Source organism: Rhinichthys klamathensis, unplaced genomic scaffold (genome assembly GCF_029890125.1).
Source record: "Rhinichthys klamathensis goyatoka isolate OS25496 unplaced genomic scaffold, OSU_Roscu_1.1 h1tg000281l_1, whole genome shotgun sequence".
Lineage (NCBI taxonomy): Eukaryota > Metazoa > Chordata > Actinopteri > Cypriniformes > Leuciscidae > Rhinichthys > Rhinichthys klamathensis.
In genome coordinates this window covers 4500951-4522184 of record NW_026606800.1, presented here as the reverse complement: position 1 = coordinate 4522184, position 21234 = coordinate 4500951, and the positions used below count along the sequence as shown (strand labels likewise).

General features: G+C 35.6%; 1 protein-coding gene across 10 annotated transcripts; it reads right to left on the bottom strand.

The window, feature by feature from the left end:
* Positions 1-90: 90 nt before the first annotated feature.
* Positions 91-18452, bottom strand: tpd52l1 (tpd52 like 1). 10 transcript variants are annotated; one of them, XM_056269174.1, is made up of 11 exons: positions 18299-18435; positions 16818-16859; positions 16354-16377; positions 9393-9508; positions 8602-8750; positions 5123-5224; positions 4091-4123; positions 2272-2286; positions 1113-1151; positions 762-822; positions 91-594 (listed from the first exon to the last, which is right to left on the bottom strand). In XM_056269174.1, the coding sequence occupies exons 1-11, from the start codon at positions 18315-18317 to the stop codon at positions 472-474; spliced, it is 723 nt and encodes a 240-aa protein (XP_056125149.1). In that variant the 5' UTR covers positions 18318-18435; the 3' UTR covers positions 91-471. The 10 variants fall into 10 exon arrangements, 9 of the variants coding, with proteins under 9 accessions (XP_056125149.1, XP_056125150.1, XP_056125153.1 ...); XM_056269182.1 differs by having other exon boundaries at positions 457-594; positions 4108-4123; XM_056269175.1 differs by lacking the exon at positions 4091-4123 and having other exon boundaries at positions 18299-18434.
* Between the last annotated feature and the right edge of the window lie 2782 nt (positions 18453-21234).

The window sequence follows — 21234 nt, the reverse complement described above, 5'->3', positions numbered from 1 at the left end:
TTTGCATCTGTTATCATGTGCTCTAGTTGTGTGGTATACTGCAGGAAAAGGAGCATTAACAGATTTGTGACAGGAAAAAAGCATGTTAACATCCATTTAGTTAAACATTCTTTCAAGTACTTCTTTTAGGATTGGATATTCAGCCATTATTTTTGGTCCTGGAAATGTATCATGCTTTGTTGCTGTTAACACAATGTTGAGTTAGTATAAATAATGATAAAGTAACGCAGTACTACACCAAAGGCAGTCTCCTTGAAAAATATACATATTTTGAAGAAAAGTTAAAGAATAAACATGCTCCACTTGGTTGTTTTCCTTCCGTACAAAAATAATAAATATTTTGCACGGATAATCCACCAGCATACATCTGAAGGCATGTATTACTGTGTCGTGGGCCCCCAGAGCAATTTTCACTGTGGTCTCCAGACCACTAGGAGGCATCACAGTTCCACCTGTAGACCTTTGACATCTTCAGCATGAGCGCTCACTGCTCTCAGTTACGTTGTTAGTAGGGGTGTCCTGGGCGCTGGCATGGGCCGCTGATGACAGGACCTCTTCAAAACTTCCTGCACCTCCTGTTCCTCCAACCTTTGACTGCTCACAACACAAAACTCTCATAACATTGGATAGTATGTCGACAACAAGCACAGTGAAGTCGAAAACTCCCAATGATAAGCTGATCAATTATTAACAGCACTGAACTAAGGGACAAACAAAGTTAGTGTTTGACCACTAATAAGGTCATTTTATGTCAGGCTTACCTTAATGTTTGAAACTGTGCTTTCGACTTTCTCCTCAAAGGACTTGAAACTAGGTGAGTTCCTGTGGAATAAAGACAATTTAGTTTTACGCATTTCACCAACCCTAATCTAACTTTAAACTTGGTCCATTCAAAGGGAGTCCTAACATCCAGGTATTACCATTATTTACATTTTTTTAATGCAACAAAACCACGACGGTATAAATCGGACTGTATTAAACACTTAACCTGTAGTGTACTGTTTTATATATGCATATGATATATGTGGTATCACATTTTTTGATGCTTTAAAAAGTTTTATTAAATTCAATGAAAGAAAAAACATGCAAAGCAAGCTGTTACACATATTTACCTCATTGCAGGCATGCTCATTGAATGGCGTATAGAATAGCTGTCCCATGAAAGCATGGCCAAGCAAAAGAGAGGTTCAATCATCATCATGGACAAAGAAATACATGGCAAATAAGACACATAAAATGCTAATAATTCTAGTTGTATTAAGTTTCACTACATCTACACCACCGTTCAAAAGTTTGGGGTCGTTTAGATTTTTGTAATTCATTCCTGTGATGGAAAAGCTGAATTTTCTGCAGCATTACTCCAGTCTTCAGTGTCACATGATCCTTCAGAAATCATTCTAATATGCTGATTTGCTGCTCAAGAAACATTTCTTATTATCATCAATGTTGAAAACAGAAGACTTAATATTTTTATAATATTATTTGAAATAGAAATCTTTTGTAACAATATAGATGTCTTTTTACGGTCACTTTGTATCAATTTATTGCATCGGTGCTGAATAAAAGTATTAAATTCTTTCAAAAATAAAATATTGACCCCAAACCTTTGAACGGTTTTGAACCGTATACGTATAACTATCCCATAAAGGCAAAGATTGCTGTTATAGCTATACTGGTAGTAAGCTGCATGTGAACTGGGTAACTGTACAGATCATTTTGCACTTTCTGTTAATGCATAGAAACGAAACCACGTGCTTGATAAAAAAAACATCTACTCAAAGCAGGTGGAAGAAAGGGGTTCTGCTATTTATCAAAGAGTATGCATTATTTGTCATAAATAGTTCACAAAGAAAAGCAAAAGAAGCTGATTTAGTAAACAACATACAGTCAATGTGGGAGTCAAAGAAATGATTGTGGCTTTGGATCTACCTTGATTTGCTGAAAATTTAAAATAAAATAAGACCAGTCTATAATGCTATGCCATAGTCTCAGACATTGAACCATTTCAGATCTCATGATCTATTCTAAAGAGTTTATGACTCCACACAATGTTAGAATCAATGACACTCATTGAAATTGTATTGAAATATTCATATTAACTGCTCAGATATTTGAATACCCCTTCACACCCATATTGATTATTTATGGGAGTCCTGTCTTTAAGTCAGATTTAGTTTCAGCACCATCACTGTTCTCATGCATCATGCAGATGCTAAAAGAAAAGCAGCTATCGCTCATCTCTATCTGGGATCTATGGACACAATATCTTACCCAATGGAATGCGACCTTTGGTGCGCATCAGAGATAGGGAAAGAACATTGTAAATTATTTTTGCTGACAGATTATAGGCCATGCAACATTTGGTCATATGAGACTCAAAACCACAGTTTGAGTTCTGCCAGAACAGTACAACCCATAAAATGCATGCAGTTCTCACGTTAAGAACCACTATACTGACAGAACTTTCAGGTCAATTCACTGGACATAAAATCAGAGAAATTTGTATCATAATTATATACAAACCTCAACAGCAGTTGAACCCCATGCAACTGGTCATAAAAATTATATGGACACTTAAGTTACACTTAATGTATGAATATCATTGCATTAGGAAAATATATATAAACCAAAAGATGCTTGACCTTTTCTCAGAACTAACTTTTGGCCAACTGGTGTTAAAGGGATACTCCACCGTTTTTTCATATTAAACTATGTTATTCTCTTATAAAATACGAGTTGATACATACCTCTCTCGTCTCAGTGCGTGCACTGAATCGCTCTGTCGGGCGGAGAACTTTGAGAGCAGTTAGCTTAGCCCCATTCATTGTATATGGGCCAAACAGAGATGAAGTTAGAAGCGACCAAACACATCCACGTCTTCTCTATTTAAATATAGTTACACGAGTAGTTACACGACCAAGTATGGTGACACTAAATAAAATGTGGCGCTTTTTATAAGCGGGTAAAATGGATAACTATAATGTATGGCGGAATAGCACTTATTGGGAGCACTTCGACTCGGCGCTGTAATATCTTCACTCGTGAAAAGTCCTCTCCCCCCTCTCCCTCTCCCGGTCATTTCCGTCAATAGAACCAACGTGACCTGCACGCCTGCAGTAGTATTAGTTTTTTGTGCAGAGTTGACGAAGTATCAGGGAGAGGGAGAGGGGGGAGAGGACTTTTCACGAGTGAAGATATTACAGCGCCGAGTCGAAGTGCTCCCAATAAGTGCTATTCCGCCATACATTATAGTTATCCATTTTACCCGCTTATAAAAAGCGCCACATTTTATTTAGTGTCACCATACTTGGTCGTGTAACTACTCGTGTAACTATATTTAAATAGAGAAGACGTGGATGTGTTTGGTCGCTTCTAACTTCATCTCTGTTTGGCCCATATACAATGAACTGGGCTAAGCTAACTGCTCTCAAAGTTCTCCGCCCGACAGAGCGATTCAGTGCACGCACTGAGACAAGAGAGGTATGTATCAACTCGTCTTAGATAAGAGAATAACATAGTTTAATATGAAAAAACGGTGGAGTATCCCTTTAAGTAAATTTTTGGTCGATGCATGAAGTCAGTTTCCCTCAAGTTCACACAAATCACAAAATACTTTGTCTTCATTTTGAACAATTGTTTTGTCATGGGAAACCTTGTGAATTTTTTTTGCTTTAAAAGTGTAAATATAATGCAATGGCATTCATACATTTTTAAGTGTGACTTTTTTAGGGCCACTGTATATTAAATTTGCCAATGAACATTAACCATTCCCAATACTGCCATTTTTGGACTGATGAAGTAGGCTGAACATAGCACTCAGGACTGCCCAACAATAAGATTTATCATTATTTAAACAAAATAAAAAGTTAGTTAGAAGATATTGATGAAATCCTGAGAAGCAAAAAGCATTACTTTTTCATCCAGTATGAACTGTATCATCATGCGCTCTGCTGCTATTGCTAGGAGCCGATGAGCATGCAAGGCTACACATTGTTCTTTGAATGTTCACTGCAAACATGAGGTGGAAAACCCCCCTGACACATGCAGAGACACAGCGTCACACACTGGCAACCAAACACACGACACATACCTCATGGGATACAGTACCTGAAGGCCAAACATGCTGAAGTAAAATAAGGTAGGAGGTATTGGATCTACAGTAAAATCAACACTACTTTGCTAAAGCAAAGGCAGGATTGAGTAATAAATTAGAACTGGGCTTCATGCATTGATTTTCAGTTTTATATCTCTGCAATTCGTTAATGAATAAAATTGTCTTAAAACGCACTAATGAGAGCATACAACATAATGAATATCCTTTAACACTTCCGCAAAAGTTCTTATATTTTGCCAATTTTTTATCTATATTTTTGATTTGTCTTCCAGTAAAAAATACCTAAACATCCTTAAAACAAGAAACTCTCATTTGATAAGCACTAACAATAATGCATACAGTTAACACAATTTATATATATAATAATAATAATAATATATATACAGTATATATATATATATACTGTACATATATATAATAAATTACTTATGTGAATAAATATACAGGTATGCATACAAGATTATTAAATATAAATGCATAACATACATTCTGACAACAGTTCTATTATAGTACAAAATGTTGCTTCTCAATATCTTGTTTTAAGAATATATATTAATTTTTAATATACTGATTTTCTGCAGTGTTTAAGATGGCCATCTTTAAAGCGTGACCATTATAAACAAACTGTCAACGGTCAATCATTTATCACCCTGTTGTAGACTATGACACTTCTGAAAGCATCTATTGTCACAGAAAGTCTCAACCATCCAGGAGCCAGTGAAGAGAAGCTGGTAAATTCTTCATGCCATCACAAGCTCTTATTTCTCTGCCAGCTGGATCTGCCTCCAATCTGGCCCGCTGAAAGCTGCTTAAATGAGGCTTACATAACACAAACATGCCTCTCAAACAGACTGTCCGAGGTAAACGCCTCAAGACCACTGCCATTTCACTGTGCAACATACACAGCATGTGTGAACTATGTGTTTGTGAGAGATCCCTACAGGAAAAGAAAAAAAACAGGAAATGATGGGACAGCAGAAAGAGGCAGAGGGGGAAGGGACATTGTACCTCATATCCCCGAACTTCCTGGTGATGGTAGTGCCCAGGTTACTGAAGGCAGTTGAGGTCCGCTGTCCTGCCGTGGTCAGGGTCTCAGATGTCTTTTTGTATCTGCCAGAACAGTACAAAAATAACAAATATTGTCACTGATAAACAAAACAGAACAAAATATTTCAGAATCCATTCTTTAATCCAGAATCCATTTTTTAAACGTTACTGAGTTTAAAATACACTACATAGTAGAAATGACCCCATGTACACGGTATATATACTCAGCAAAAAAAGAAGCGTCCCTTTTCAGGATACTGTAGTTTTAATGAAAATTTTATCAAATCCAAATAAGCTTTACAAATCTTTATTGGAAAGGTTTTAACCATTTTTTTTCATGCTTGTTCAATGAACCAAAAACAACTATTGCATATGCACCTGTGGAACAGTCCTTAAGACACTAACAGTTTACAGGTAGTAGACAAAGACACAGTTCCAATAGGACACTAAAGAGACCTTTTTACTGACAGGTATGTGAACATGCCATGAGGACTGCAGATGTGGCCAGAGCAATAAACTGCAATGTCTGACAGTGCTACAGGGACACAGGTGATCGTCCTTGCAGTCCCAAACCACATGTAACCAACCAGACATGTTTGAGAACCTGCAAGTGCCTTGGTGGAAGAGTGGAGTAACATCTCACAGCAAGAACTGACAAATCTGCTGCAGTCCATGAGGATGGACTGTGCCTTTAGCCCCGTTGTACCCTATATAGTTAAATCTTTAGTGTATGTTACAGTGAATTAAACATGTTCCCAAAGGAGACTGGAGAACGAGAACAAACTTTAAACCAAGTAGCCGACAGGCACAAAAGGTGCCTTTTCTGAATTGTAAGCAGGAAGAACTTTACTTCACTTTTTCTATATGATCTCGAACAAAACAGGAAGAAATGCTGCTTCAATATAGAGAATACAAGAAGACAGTCCACAAAGGGAACAGTAGATTCATAACGCTAATTTCACTGGTATCTGAAATTTGGTGTTATAACCTTATATTTTAAGGTTACATGGGTCACAATGAAAACAATAACTATTTGAATTTATTTATTTATTACTTTTTTTTGTGGGGGGCCGGGCCAGTGAAAATTTTGGCAGGGCGGGGCCAATACAAAAAATCCTCCTTGTTGAGCCCGGATAAGAGTGAGTGACTTCCTATTCTATGCTTTTTCATAAATGTCTGCTTGCGAGTCCCATCACATTTTAGACAGCAAGTTAATCTAAACCAGTGTACTGAAGTCACAAATTCCTTTTGACCCAAGAGCTCCTCAACAAAACTCCCACATTTAATAACATTTTACACATACAGTATCCAAAGTGGCACATTCCGATCAGTCACAAGACTTTATAAGCCTACAAAAACTTGCGTTTCTCACATAAAGCTATCTTATGACTTCAGAAGACTATAGTACACAAGTCTGGATTAGTTCTATAGTGACGTTATGTTGTTTAATTGTCATTTTTGGAGCTTGATCATCCCTATTCATGTCGTAAGGAAAAGCGCAGTGTGAACTGTGCGAAAAAAAAACTCTTACAGAAAGTCATACAGGTTTGGAATGACATGATGGTGAATAAATTATGAAAGAATGTTTATTTTTGGGTGAACTAGTCATGCTACAAGGTACATTTCGCAGCTTAATTATGTGAGGTGAATCGCTTTGTGGAATTACATGCCTTGAATAATAGCACATCTAGACTGACCCAAGGACAATCTACAGTAGGAGCTGGAAATCTAGACACTCAGACTAATACAGAAATGATCCAGATCGGTCAGAAGACGCCATCTGATCAGTTTGTCCCTCTCAGCCCATGACAACTGCGACATGAGAAGGGCTTTTCATTTGAGATGCTAGTTACCATGACACTGTAGTAACTTAATAACCAGATGAACATGGGAATATAAACAAAGTCAGACATTTATTATCATATAAACATACCCTTTAATGTAATTCTAATGATTATAATGTTAAACAGTAATACAAAAAAGAAAGTTTAAGTGTCAAATAAGTAAAGTGTCAATAGCGAATGTTAATTCTGGAGACAGAATGTTAGTTTATAGAATTGTTCTATAAGCAAACTTTCTAGCACAGATTTGATTTCCAAAAAATAAACATTTCAACAAGTCAATCCACCAGATCTAACGAGAATGGGCAACATGTTGGGCTGAATGTCTGCTAAATGAATTAATGTACAATAAATAGCTGTTTTTCTGATAGCATAAATTCACATAATCTTTGCTTATGAATGGTTTCTATTCATCATGCTTGTAACCTGAGTATTAATCTGTTTAAAAACAGAATAGCTGTTATACCCTAGGCTAGTGATCGTTAACAGTAATGCACAACATTGTTATGATACTTCATGAGTCATAATGAGAAGTGATTTCATTTAAGAAAGCCTCTACACTATTTCCCTTTCATTGACAATAATAGGCCATTTGTTCATGTCTATGTTCAGTGTGTAAGTATAAAGCGAAAGAGGGATGTGCAGCAAGCCTTGTCGCAATGACGTAATTACCGTGCAAATGGGCTGTGTGTCTCAGACAGGCGCTGTTTGTATAAGTGAATGTGAATTGAAGTAGATATGGATCACATCATGATTGCAATAACCTAAATATACATTGACAGAGGGAAAACACAGCAGTTTCAACATGCTCTCTCAGATTGCAATTCATTCTCAAGAAGGAAGCATGTTAGTAAAAAACAGGGGTAACACTTTATTTTAAGCTACACGTTACTACATGTACTTAGTATAGTAATAACAGTAAATGATGCATAACTACAAGTAAACCAAAACCCTAACCGTAATATAGTAAATACATGTAGTTAAGTAATATTACTAAGTACATATTTGAGTAAGTACAATGTAACTATGTCACCTTAAAATTAAGGGTTACACTTTATTGTAAGGTGTCATTGTTACAGTGTAATTATATACCGGTATTTAAGTACTGAGTAATATTAAGCAACTACTACATGTACTTACTATAGGGATGATTAGGATTTGGTTGAGGGTTAGTTGCATGTAATTATCCATAATTTACTGTTATTACTATGGTAAGTACATGTAACATATGTAACAAGGACACTGTAAAATAAAGTGTTACCAAATTAAGTGTAACTTTACTGACGGCACTAACTACTGACAAGTCAAACAGTTCAAAATTGGTTCTCTCTTTTAGGAGACAATAACTCCATTTATCATGCACTTTGATCTTTGAAACTTTGCAGACCTTTTACTTTCACAAAAAGCTATATTACATGAAAGGTAATATCTAAAGAACTACTAGGTTGTTAAAAAGTGTTTTTTTTCCTCCATCATTTTGGTCATGTGTCATAACCACCACTATTTTCCTCTTAAAAAGGTGCATGACTCTGTAGTCACAATAAGCCACAACGAACGATGACATTAATCACAGGGTTAAGCAAACACTACTGTACTTACGCAGTGCTGGTCTGCATGTCGTACCAGCTCTTGCTGAAGTTCTGTCGTAGTTCACTCAAGGGTGTGATCCCTAGTATCTGTTTCAACTCCAAGTGACGTTTTTCTTTGGAGGCCAGGACTTGTTTCAAAGTAGTGATTTCTTCTTCTAACTGACAGAGGGAAAATAGGTCAAGGTTGGGGGCTGAGAAGCTCTTCAAATTTACATATAACAGCTAGAAAATGTACAACTGAACAACAAATAAAGCAGTTTTAATATGAATTGTCCACTCTTTTTGTCCTTTCTGTCTCACACACAAACTGTGACACAGTTAACGTCAGCCTTACATGGCTTAATGGACTGTGAAGATCTGGGGGGATCAAATAGCCCAGAGAAAAAAAATGGAAAAGCTTAGGTCACATGATTTCCAATCAAGGGTGTATGTTCTGGATGAGATAATGCAGACCGTTTGTGCGGCAACAGCACAGTAAATTTCAGTGACTATCACATGTCAATACTAACCTAACCCAAGCTAACTACATTTTTCCACAAATAAAAGTCATTTTTAAGGGTCAGAACACAACAGGTATACATACTGTACCTCCTTTGCACTTTTTACATTGAGTCACAACATGCAAAGAAGGAAAATGACAGATCTGCAGGATTTGCATAACATGCGAGACAATTTCTGCTTGAGCTTTGTGGCCTTTCAGTTCACAGACTAACACTGTTTCTAAGGATAAAACAGCTCTTAATGTGCCTGCACTGCACCTCATTTTTCTAGTTTACAGCACTCAAACATTGGGGAAAGTACCTTAGTCAGTTCATTCTCCATTTCCTCTCGCTCCTCTTCTGTGACAGTGTTGTTGAGGTCCACCTCTGACACCATGTCCTCATCCACTTCCTTTAGAGGCTCTTTGTCCAATAAACCTGGAAATAAATGTACAAAAATAGAAGAACAAATGTTATTGTTAACATGTCTCAGTCATATGTACAAATCTATGAGAACACATTCTTTCACAGATTTGATTTCACAGAAATATCTTGTGTTAACTCGATCCACCATTGCTAAAAGGATGACAAAAATCTTACACCATTTAGCCAAAAAGTCTCAAACTCATCATTAAAGGATAAGGGTATAATGAATCAGATTAGTTATGTATTCCTTTATATATTTATTTATGCCACTCCAAACTGAAAATTTACATATGAATTTTCAGCATCATTACTTCAGTCTTCAGCGTCACATGATCATTCAGGAATCATTCTAATATGCTGATTTGCTGCTCAAGAAACATTTCTTATTATTATCAATGTTGATAACAGTTATGCTTTTGGAGATACATTTTTTTTTACCCAGAATTCCTTAAAGACTAGAAAGTTCAAAATAATGGCATTTATTCCAAATAAAAATCTTTTGTTAAATTATAAATGTATTTACTTTTAACTTTGATCAATTTAATGCATTCTTGCTGAATAAAAAGTATTAATTGCTTCTTTTTTTTTTTTAATCTTACTGATCCCAAATTTTAAATGGTAGTTCATATGACTTATTTATAAGTTTTCTGAAACCATACAATAACATGAAAACATTTTCTTTAGCTCACACATGTATTCATATTGTGAGATTGCATTAAAAATGCTAGATGTAAACACCAAGATGTGAATAAAATTGCCATAATTTGCATAAAATTAACTTTTTGGAATGGAATCACTACTTTACTTGCAGTTATTTTTTGCGATATGATTTTTCACAAAAAAATTAATTCAGAACTTGGATGGAAACAGCTAGTTTTAGGTAAACTAAAACACAAGTTCACCCATTATGTTAAATGGCATTTGCCAGTACACAGAAACTACTGTACCCTTCAGTCAGTGTGACAACAGCAGTGAAGCCTTTAAACACATTTAACCATCACCTTTTGTAATTATCCTGCCTCGCCCCTGAATGAAGGTGTATTTTTGCAGTTCTAATGAAAGGTTGTACACAAAAAGACGAAAAGACTGAAAACACCTTGCAAACATGCCATCACTCATCTAAAGGCAACAGTTATAATAGAGCTTTACATGTTTCGTTTAAATAGTTCACCAAAAAAAGATTTACTCAGTCCTCATTTCGTCAAACCCGTAAGACTTTCGTTCAGCTTCGAAACACAAATGAAGATCTTTTTGATGAAATCTGAGAGCTTTCTGTCCCTCCGTTGACAGCTAACGCAACTATAACTTTGTTCATCATATAAAGCGATAGTGTCTCTTCAGAAAATTTGGGATTATTAAACCACTCAATTCTTGGATTAGTTTTATGATCTCTTTATGAACTTTTTGAAGCATCAAAGTGGAAGTTGCGTATCAATGGAGGGACAGAAATCTCAGATTTCATCAAAAAAAAATTAATTTGTGTTCCGAAGATGAACAAAAGATTAGAACGACATGAGAGTGAGTAATTAATGACAGACATTATTGGGTGCACTAACCCTTTAAGATCAGTAGATCACATTATGAATCCTAAGAATTGGTCAACTGATTTACATAGATGGCATTTTTATAAGCATTATGCAAGTATGATTTGAGGCAACAAAAGGCTGATTTCATAATAGCTGACATGCTGACACAGAGACTATACTGACCAAAACTAGTATTCTCTCATGCATTTGAGGACTAAAACCTAACTTACTAAAGTAAAGTAAAGAGAAGAGGACATGAAACTAGGAATATGGTTTGATTACCACAACTATCACTGAAAGCTCAACCCAGTTCCCCAAAATCCTTTAACTCAGAACACCATTATGTGTATCAGTTTCATTTCAGCATTGCAAGACATGCCTGACATGGCTTAATAAATATCTTACATTAAGTGTGTTTATTGGAGAGTGACATTACACATTACATTGTAATTATGTCTTATTTGTAAACTCAAACTCAAAAATTAGACTGTGAATACTTTTACAATTCATTTAAAACAATGGTCTTCAAAAGCATTATGTTGGAAAATCAAAAACTAAACATCACAATAGCTAGAAAATGAAAGCTCAAATGATGAAGCACTAATGCATTTGATATGCCTCCAGTAATGTGAATAAACCTTAAGGTTGTTTTTGCCCAGAAGGAAACAAGAGTCACATCTCGGAGGTCTGGTCAGTCATTACTTGGGAAACTGATTAGAGTGCTGTGGTATGAAACGCGTGATACACTTTCAGAGGCTAATGCAATCAGCAGGTAAGAGCAGAGCACAAGGGTTTTAGCAAAGAAAAGTGCACCACACACAATGCCTGTACAGAAGATCATATCTACATGTTTAAAACTAAAGCAAGATGGTTCAGTGCTTGATATAAGACATTAACTTCAGACTAAGTTAAGTATGTTATGCCTTTCCACTGATCTTCATCTGTCCTTCAAACTATTTTGCTTTCAACACACAGTATAACCTATTTAGATTTTCAGGTCTCATTAAACACCTTTTACATCATGCCTTATAATTGTTTCAGTTTGACGTAAGTTTGAGTAATGAAATAGCATGAATAAATAAACCTTGTACATTTCACACAATTTGTTACAAAAAAAAAACATACATCAATTATTTTTTTAAAAGCCTAATTTATGTCATAATATGAACAATTAAGGTAACATTTTATTTAGATAGTTCACTTTAAACATTCTACTAACAAGTAACTTTGCAACTACATGTCAACTAGCAGTCATTAGTGTATTAATAGACTGTCTGCTTAATATCTGCTAACACGCTCCCCCAAGAGACATTCTACTTACTATAAGCAACTTAACAACATTTACAATGTAACTACATGTAAACTTGTTCTACTAACCCTAACACCTAACCATAACCTAACAGTCTATGTCACAAACTGCTCCAAGACTTTGGTTGAGGAACGAAACACAGCTTTCTTAGGGCAATCCAAAATCATAATCCATGTAACAGGTGATGGGTCAAACACACAGGCAAACAGTCCAAACATAAAACAAGGTCCAAGAGACAGGGAAATACGGGAAACCAGGGATAAAGACAAAACCCGGGTAACTCAGAAACGCAGCTGTCACACTAAACAAGACTTTGCAATGAATGCCAGAAAACACAGAGTTTATCAAAATAAAGTGTAACCACAAAAATAGATTTTCTCAGCACATATTAACATGTGATTATTTGTGATTCAATTTCAGTGGCCGTTTACATGACCCCGTTATCATGATTAAATTAAGGGGCCATTTACACGCCCCAATTTTCAACTAAAAACGTAAAACTTTTTATGCGTTTTTGTTCATTTACAATGACAACAGAGCCATTTGAAAATGCAAACTTTTGAATTTGGGTTTCAAAGTGCAAGTTTTTGAAAATGATACTGCTATCATCTCAGTGTAAACTACAGAAACACAATTTTGTGTAAACGGTGATGTCATGCGCATGAGTATTACGTGTTCAGTCTATATGAGTGTAGTGTTTCTTTACAAAGTGAGGTCGCCAACTACTGGCCTGGCATGCATAATCCCGTAGTTTTTGCGGATCTGAGTGAATGGAGATCATTTTGACAATAGTGTCATCTGTAAGCAAAAAAATTAAAGGAAAAACTTTTCCGTTTTTAGTATATCATTGTCCTGTAAACGTACCCTCAATTAATTAATCAGCATATTATATCATTTAACTAAATGTTTTAATTTGGTAACAGACTTACTAAAAACACCATGGACAAATTAGCTTTGACTGTTTAAATTTTTGTCTGGATATTTAAATGTCATATTATGATGGAAAACAGTCTCCAACATAGTGCATGTGGCTGACATTTAAAATATGAAAATAATCAGTATGACAATTCAGAGACACATGTCCTCAAAATGACTTTTTCAGAGGAAAATCACTGATATTAAGATGTTAAGAAATAAACACTAGCATGACAGTACAAGCAAACACTATTTGAGACACTGCATACACCTCTAGGTCTTCAGTCTTTAAGATGCTTTATTTGCTTTTAGATATAATCGATTTTTTTATATATAGATTAAAACTGAGGGCAAGATCTTTGAGCATAACTCAGAAGAAATGCAATTATTTCACAGTTCCACCGCCTCATTGTTCAGGTTGCCTAGTAACTTTCCTGATGCCTTGCGTCAACCTCCCAATTATCCCATGAATCAGATTCCCTAAATCTATTTAAGGGTCTGTGTCTCGAATAAGAGGAAGTACAGAGGATCATTTTCACGGTAAATATGTAAAATAAGACCCTTTTTATTCCATTGCCTTAATACTGTGTCTACAGACACTGAGTGTAATCTTTGTTGAAGGTTTATTAACTGGAAAATGGGGAACTGCGTGATATTGAATTGCTTTATTCAACACCACCAAGATGAAATGCGGAGATATCGGATTTAAGCCGAGATCGTTTGAAAAAAATTCTATTTTAACACCAATTAAAATAATAACATGGTTCCTGCTAAAGACCCCCAGCTAAATCCTGATTCTGTTGGCAGCTGGTTATACATGGTTTCTAGATCAACCTTGAATCTAGACTATCTGACCCTGAAGCTGGGAACCTGGCTGAGCTAGATAACCAAAGACAACTTCAAGTGGTTGGTCATCTTGATCATACATAAATCTGTATCTTTTCATTAGGAATCATTCTTTCGAGTTGGTTCGTTTTTAATGAATTGGTTAAATCGGTTCGTTGAAATGGACTACTTGAAAGAACCGATTCGCTGAAATGAGTTTGACTTGTCATGACTCATGACTAAAATAACAGTAAAATGCGAGAGAGAAGAGATAATCACAGAGAAACTCCTCCATATTGAACTTTATTGACAAGCCTTCGTGTATTTTCTTTTTGTTCTATTTTTGTCGTTAATGGGCCAATCAGAGTTCCTCTTTCTCAGGTTCTTATGTCTGGGTGAGCAAGTCAGAGTCGTGTCATGGTGTTCGGTGTGTCATCTGAGTAACTAAGTGTCCCTTTAGGGCAGTGTGCTCGACGGTTCAGCTTCTTCAAGCTCACTGGACTATGCGCTACTATTCTGTCCAACCCTCTCAGTGTCCTCGTTTTCCTTCTTCACTCACAAAGAATCACTTCACTGTCCTCAGAGAGAGATTGCAATGTGTGGAGGAGGAGGCCATTCCTCATCAGATGAAAAAAACATACTATCATCACCCACTAAAAGGAATGAAAGACAACGGCTTTCAAACACAAACCAGAGATGAGTGGGGGGAAAACAAACAATCTTGGGTAAATCTATGTATAACACTGCTGACAATTGATTAAACCAATAAATCAATCATAATACTCGAGTCATAATACCCCCCTATTATGTATTAATGCGTTCAGTTGCCCAATGGAAAGAAAACTATAAATAATAGCCAATAATAACAATTGTTCAGCAAGTTGTGTGAATGACTTTTATATTCATCTTGATTCATCTCAATGACACAAAAACTATCAATGGAAATCCAAATTCTGAACTTAATGCAAATCAACAAAAAAAATAAAAAAATAAAACAACAGCTAAATTAAGCATTAAATGAATTGCACAGTGTTATAGGCCTATTAGTATTATTTATATACTATTATTGTAACGATCACCAGCTGGAGTGCCCTCGAGAGCCACCAGAGGGCGCTCCACAATAGACTATGATCTCTTCCTCACAAACTACATTTCCCATACTCACTGCCTGGACTCATCACTGATCACATTCACCTGTACCTCATTGTCACTGATTATTCACCTGTGTCTTGTCATCCTGCTAGTCTCAGTCTATTTATACCATGTTCATTCATTCACTCACCGCGGAGTCTTGTTGTACTGTGTGTCTGCATTTCTGAGCGGTTTCCCGTGTTTGTTTTGCTGTTTTCACTTTGGATTGTTCGTGGACTCTGATTATTGCTGCCTGCCCTGACCTCTGCCTGTTTCTTGGATTCTCCCTGTGCATTCTCCATTGTCCTGTCTGCTGACTCTTGACCCTGCCTGTACGACTATTGTATATTAAAGCTGCATTTGGATCTTCACCTCCAAGTCTCGGAGCAGTTCGTAACAATTATAGTTTTTTTTTTTTTTTTTTTTTTTTTATATATGTAATAACATTTTTATAATAATAATATCTATATAGGCTATTAGTTTAATATTATATTTTATTAATATTAAATAAGCTTAATAGTTTTATTGTTTTGAATAAATTTTTAGTTTAATATTCAGCAATTTTAAGTGCTTTTGTCATTTTATTTTTTTTATTTTGCTTTAATTTATTTTAATTTCAGTCTTAGTAATTTTAGTACTTCAACTTACAAACTTATTTTATTATAGTTAAGACAACATTTCTAATTCTCATAAGTTTTTCATCTAATATTTATTTTATTTTAGCCTTATCAATGAATGGAAATGACTTTTAATAGTTTTAGTTAACATGCTACCTTTTAATTGGAACTAAACAACAAGTCCTATAAAAGTGTGACCACTGGAACAAATCCTGCTTTTTTCACAAAATAACTCCACTTCAATAATGCAACACAATCTATTCGGAGCTTGAAATAAAGCAGTATAATTTAAGAGCATGGTTTCAGTGAAGAATTGCGTCATTTCTGGCCTTTCCGAAGTAATCTGAGGGATTTCTCCTTAGTGATTATCTGACTGGATTTAATTCCGTCTGACTGCTGCACAGAGACACGGCAGAATATTTAGTGACTGGCAGGAAATTCCAGATGGTGAGGATGCAAAGTGTAATGGGTTGTTTTTATACAGTAACTCAGCTAAGCTACATCCAGATGAAATGAGGTGTTTCTGTGACCTACCTGCATGGAAAGTTTCTCTGTCTTCTGTGGTTCAGCAAATTGAAAATAAGAACAATGCATGAAATGATTCATGAGCTGATGATACACCAAATCCAAACAGATTACAAATGGCACTCGAATTTCAAAGAACATGCAAACAGGCTGCATTCAAAAATATCATTCAAAAACAAAATGTACACAGACATGCAATGCTGACTCATTCAAGGAACCTCAACATGCACTTGAAGAACAACAAAGGGTCTGTGTCTGTCAAATAATATCACAATTTTAGGGTTTAGCAGTGTCTACAAGTTTTATATGTGCTAAAGTCTTAGACTATTTCCATCTAAAAGCACCTAGGCCTATGTGAAAAAGCTGTAGACAACCCATCAGGTGGAAATGAGTGATCCATTCCACACACACACAGACTACAGAGGTTGGGTCTGTCACATTCACTTTCATTACATTGCACAGCAAGCTCTTACCCCAGTCTAAAGCTTCAGAAGTCAGTACGCTAGAGTACAGCTCTGTGAAGTACGGTTGGCAAAACAAACAGATATTAAAGGATGAATGCACAAATGAACAATGCAGATGCATTGACTTTACTGATCATGTTGATTTAAATACATTAATTAAAAAAAATTAAACTACAACTACATACTACGAATACACTGTTTTCAGGTTTGTACTTTGCCATACTATACTATACTATACTATACTATACTATACTATACTATACTATACTATACTATACTGGGTTCAAAAATACATTTGCTGAATTCAGAACTGCATACTACTACTTGTACAATTACCATATCTTTCTATGACAGAAATAGTAACAGTAGTATGCTAGTATGTTTGCAAATTCAGCAACTGGCAACATTTCCAGTTCACAAACTGAACTAATAGGTTATACTTATAATTTACTTGCATTTTGTCTAGTCAAATTATAAAAACTTGTATAAAATACATTATTCCATAAATTACCATTTAATTTAACTTTACTGTACTGTACTACTGTACAACACTGCCAAGCTACGTCAAATTCACATTTATTGTTGTAAATGACTCAGCTTTAGCTTAGTTATTGACATGATTTCATTTACTATACTATACTACTTTTGTTACTGTTAGTTTCTGAATGTTTACTGTAATATACTAAATAGGTTTGCTCATGGAGCACATATCAATGGTCTTGTTGTTACAGGTGATGGTCCTTGACCTCAAACATAGACCGGCATTTCTCGCTTCAGAGCAAAAAAAGGACCACAGTATACCAACGTGTAAGAAGTCTAATTACACTGAGATAGATTGATGGTATTTATATGACTTTTCATTGCCCAACCCTGCAATTAGAGTTTGTTGCACTACATTAGTGGAGCAACACGGTACCAGGTGCCAACAGGATGTCTATAAAACTACTGTAGCCTACTTATACAGTTTTGTTTAGTTAGTTAAAGGCCAGCCAATTCACTGGTACTACCACTGGAACATATCTGGTCACACGATTTCAATTATTTAGCTCAGGACAATCACGTGGAAATGAAATGGAAAGGTCACATGGTTGTCCAGATCAGTGCACCTAAAGAAACATGAGAGGGAGGAGCTCCATCTAATTCTCTCATTTGTTTACGTGTTTTGGCAACAGATCCCTGGAAAACTTGATCACGTGTCTGACTTAAGCTCATGCACCTCATTAGAATGAAGCCTAAATGACTAGATACATGACTTTTAAGTAGCTGATATTTATATAAAAGAGTACTATTGGGCTAGTTATGTTTTAATCCATTATATGTATGTTTCTGGTATGCAAACTTAAAACCAACAAAACGTGCCTCTTTAATTTGGAGCAACTCAAGTTATTTAAAGATACACAAAGTGAAACGATTTTTACAGAAGTATTCAAACACATTTCCAGTATTTTCACAGAACATAAGACATGAAAGTGATCGGAAAGTAAGCTCACCCTGTTGTCTGGGCTCCATATCAGCGGTACTGTGCAAATGCAGGTCCAGTACAGTACACACAGAACCTCTCAGTTCAGACAGAAATATCGCGTCCTACACAACCGTTTCACACACGCGTCTGCTGTCAAAACCACACCCATTACCAGGCAGCTTCAGCCACAGACCAATAGGAGCGGCTCTAATTAGCATATTATGATTTAGTAGTAGGGCATATTTCATGGTAAATATCATTGAATGTAAAAAAAGACATTTTAAATATCAACAAGCGAAAGTTGCTACATAAAGACTACAACTGTTGTCCGATTCCTAAAGCATGTAATCTTGTATCCCTGTGGAAGTTGTAGTCCTTATCTAACAAATTGTTAGCACCATGGACTTTTTGTTTTGTTGTAAAAGACAACAGCTTCAAAATCTAGGATTGATTGTGTGCAATTGATGTTGTAAATTGTAGAACAAAAACGGCTAAATACATTTTATTAACGTCAACCACATACTTTTTACTTTTACTACAATCCAAAATAGCTACTCTTCAAGCCCAAATGCAAATCCAGAGGGAACCCATGGCTCAAAAATGATCTTCCGGGGTTTTAGAGCAACAACCAGCACTATGTAATTTATAATCAATAATTGGTAAGTTATAAAACAAAACAATGCTATTAATAAAACCAAGCTAAATTCGCACAGTCTAATAGGATGGATTTTTATTATTATTATTATTATTTTATTACAAAGGAATGCCAGTTTGGCATACCAAAATGATGATGTCATGAGTGACACGTGTACTTGAGAGCAGCAAGGAGTTTACTGTCGGTTAAATTGACCTTGCGGTCAACAGCGGCATCTCCTGGTTAGACACGAGAAAAACAGGATGGCCTGAGAATGCAATGGAGATATTATATATAAAAAATTATAATTATAATTTAGTACAAGAATAGAATAGAATAGAATACATATAGAATAGAACATGCTCAGTTTTCAATTGAAGAACTGCGTCAAGTTATGCAAAGCGCTTAATGATGTGTAACAGGAGCTAATATTTATTGATGTGAATATGGGAGCTTTAAGACAATTGGGATATTACACTTCCTTATTGTAATAAGGAAGGTTTAAACTGTAATGAGTCAACAGCACTTCAAGCATGGATATACAAACACAGAGCAGATGATCCCACAAAATAATAGCACAGTTTTGTTAAATGAGTAGTTATCATACGGAAAGCCCAAGAAGCTGTTTACAGTTTACAGATGTATGCCTACTTGTGCTGAGTTCCTTGAATACAAGTATTTAGTTAATATTTACAATGATGCTATTGCTGTTTGCTAAGCTGTGTTGGCAACATACAAAATGTCACTCGAGTATTTGTTTCTGTTATTTTGACCACTAGGTGTCAGACTTGATCAAAACGACCACTTATAAAGAACCACAGCAATCAGCCCCAAATTCACATGAAGATATTGATGATTGTTTTACTATGCACGGGCACTTTGCTGGTGTTTGTTATTATTATTGATAATAAAAAGTGCTGGGAGAAAACAATGAGCTATGACTGATATGACGGAAGGAGATTTTTTTGGGGGGCATTTTCTAATTAAATATAACTATTGTTTTCCATGTCCTCCCATGGCGTTTATATACAAATAAATATGTCTATTTGAAAGAGTTAATAAAAAAATAATTGTTGCATGTATGTTAATATTATATTTTTGACCAACATTGTATAAACCTCCATGGTCATCATCACCACCGTATTTGACTAAAATCCCTGAGCAAAAAAAATTAATCAAACTAAATCGCATTTGGTCACCAAAGAATAATACATACATTTAGTACATGAAGAACATTGTTGTCATTACATTTAGTTCCATTACATTAGAACCCCCATCATTACCACAACTTAGGTTAAATTCTGATATCTGATAAAGCATTCTCATTTGAGTTTGCTCATGAGATTAATAGATATATAATATACATTTGTTGAGGAGTTGTGCCCTTGTATACAGATCCTTGCCTAGATCACAAACTTTGACTTTTTATAAATTGTAACTATAACCACATTCACATTTAGTCATTTAGCATACACTTCATCCAACAAATGAGAAAGCATCATTAATATTCGCAGCACCAAGTTTCAAGAGTAAGAACTACAATATACCAACGTGAGTCACCGTTTTATTGTATTAACCTGACAGAGATTGATATTAGTTGTCACACTGCCATTAGAGTCTGGTTGAGCAGCTGGTACTGGTGTCAACAGGATGTCAGTCAGTCAGCTGACCTCAGGAAGCAAACCCCTAACAAAGTGCTTAGACAGGCAGGAAATTGATTTGACTGGAATGTGCATTATCAGAGACTACCAGCAGGGAGGGACAAAGAACGAATCCCGAGGAAACTGTGACTCAAGTGACATGTTGTAATCTCGGTTTGCTAATGTTGTACTCTGTGTCCAAAAAATGATATTCTAATGGAATACTTTAGATGCTCAAACCTGAATGTCAATATCACTGTGCAGATAAGGGTGTAGGTTCAAACTTTACAAGAGGCAATCCTTGACTTGCTGTACTAAAAATCATTTATTTGGTGTTCCCGGGCAAAAATGACTGCCTTTTAAATAGCTTATAAATCTTTCATTATGATGTATTATCACCAAATATTGGATTTAATATGTTTGTCAACTTGCTTTCTTTCATTAAAATGGACTAAGTGACCGTAGGTCTCATTGAGCTGAGCTCATGCACCTCAGTTTTTGAGTGAAAAAGTTCACTCAAGCTTATTCCTAAAAAAACACCAACAAAAAAAACAGGCGCTTAAACTCAGATCAATCAGGCCTACGATCAATCTGTTCTAAAAGTGATACAAAACCTGTCCTGATTGTCCTGACCTAACCTCATGCGAAAACATGAGCACATCACCCCCATCCTCCATTCACTGCACTGGT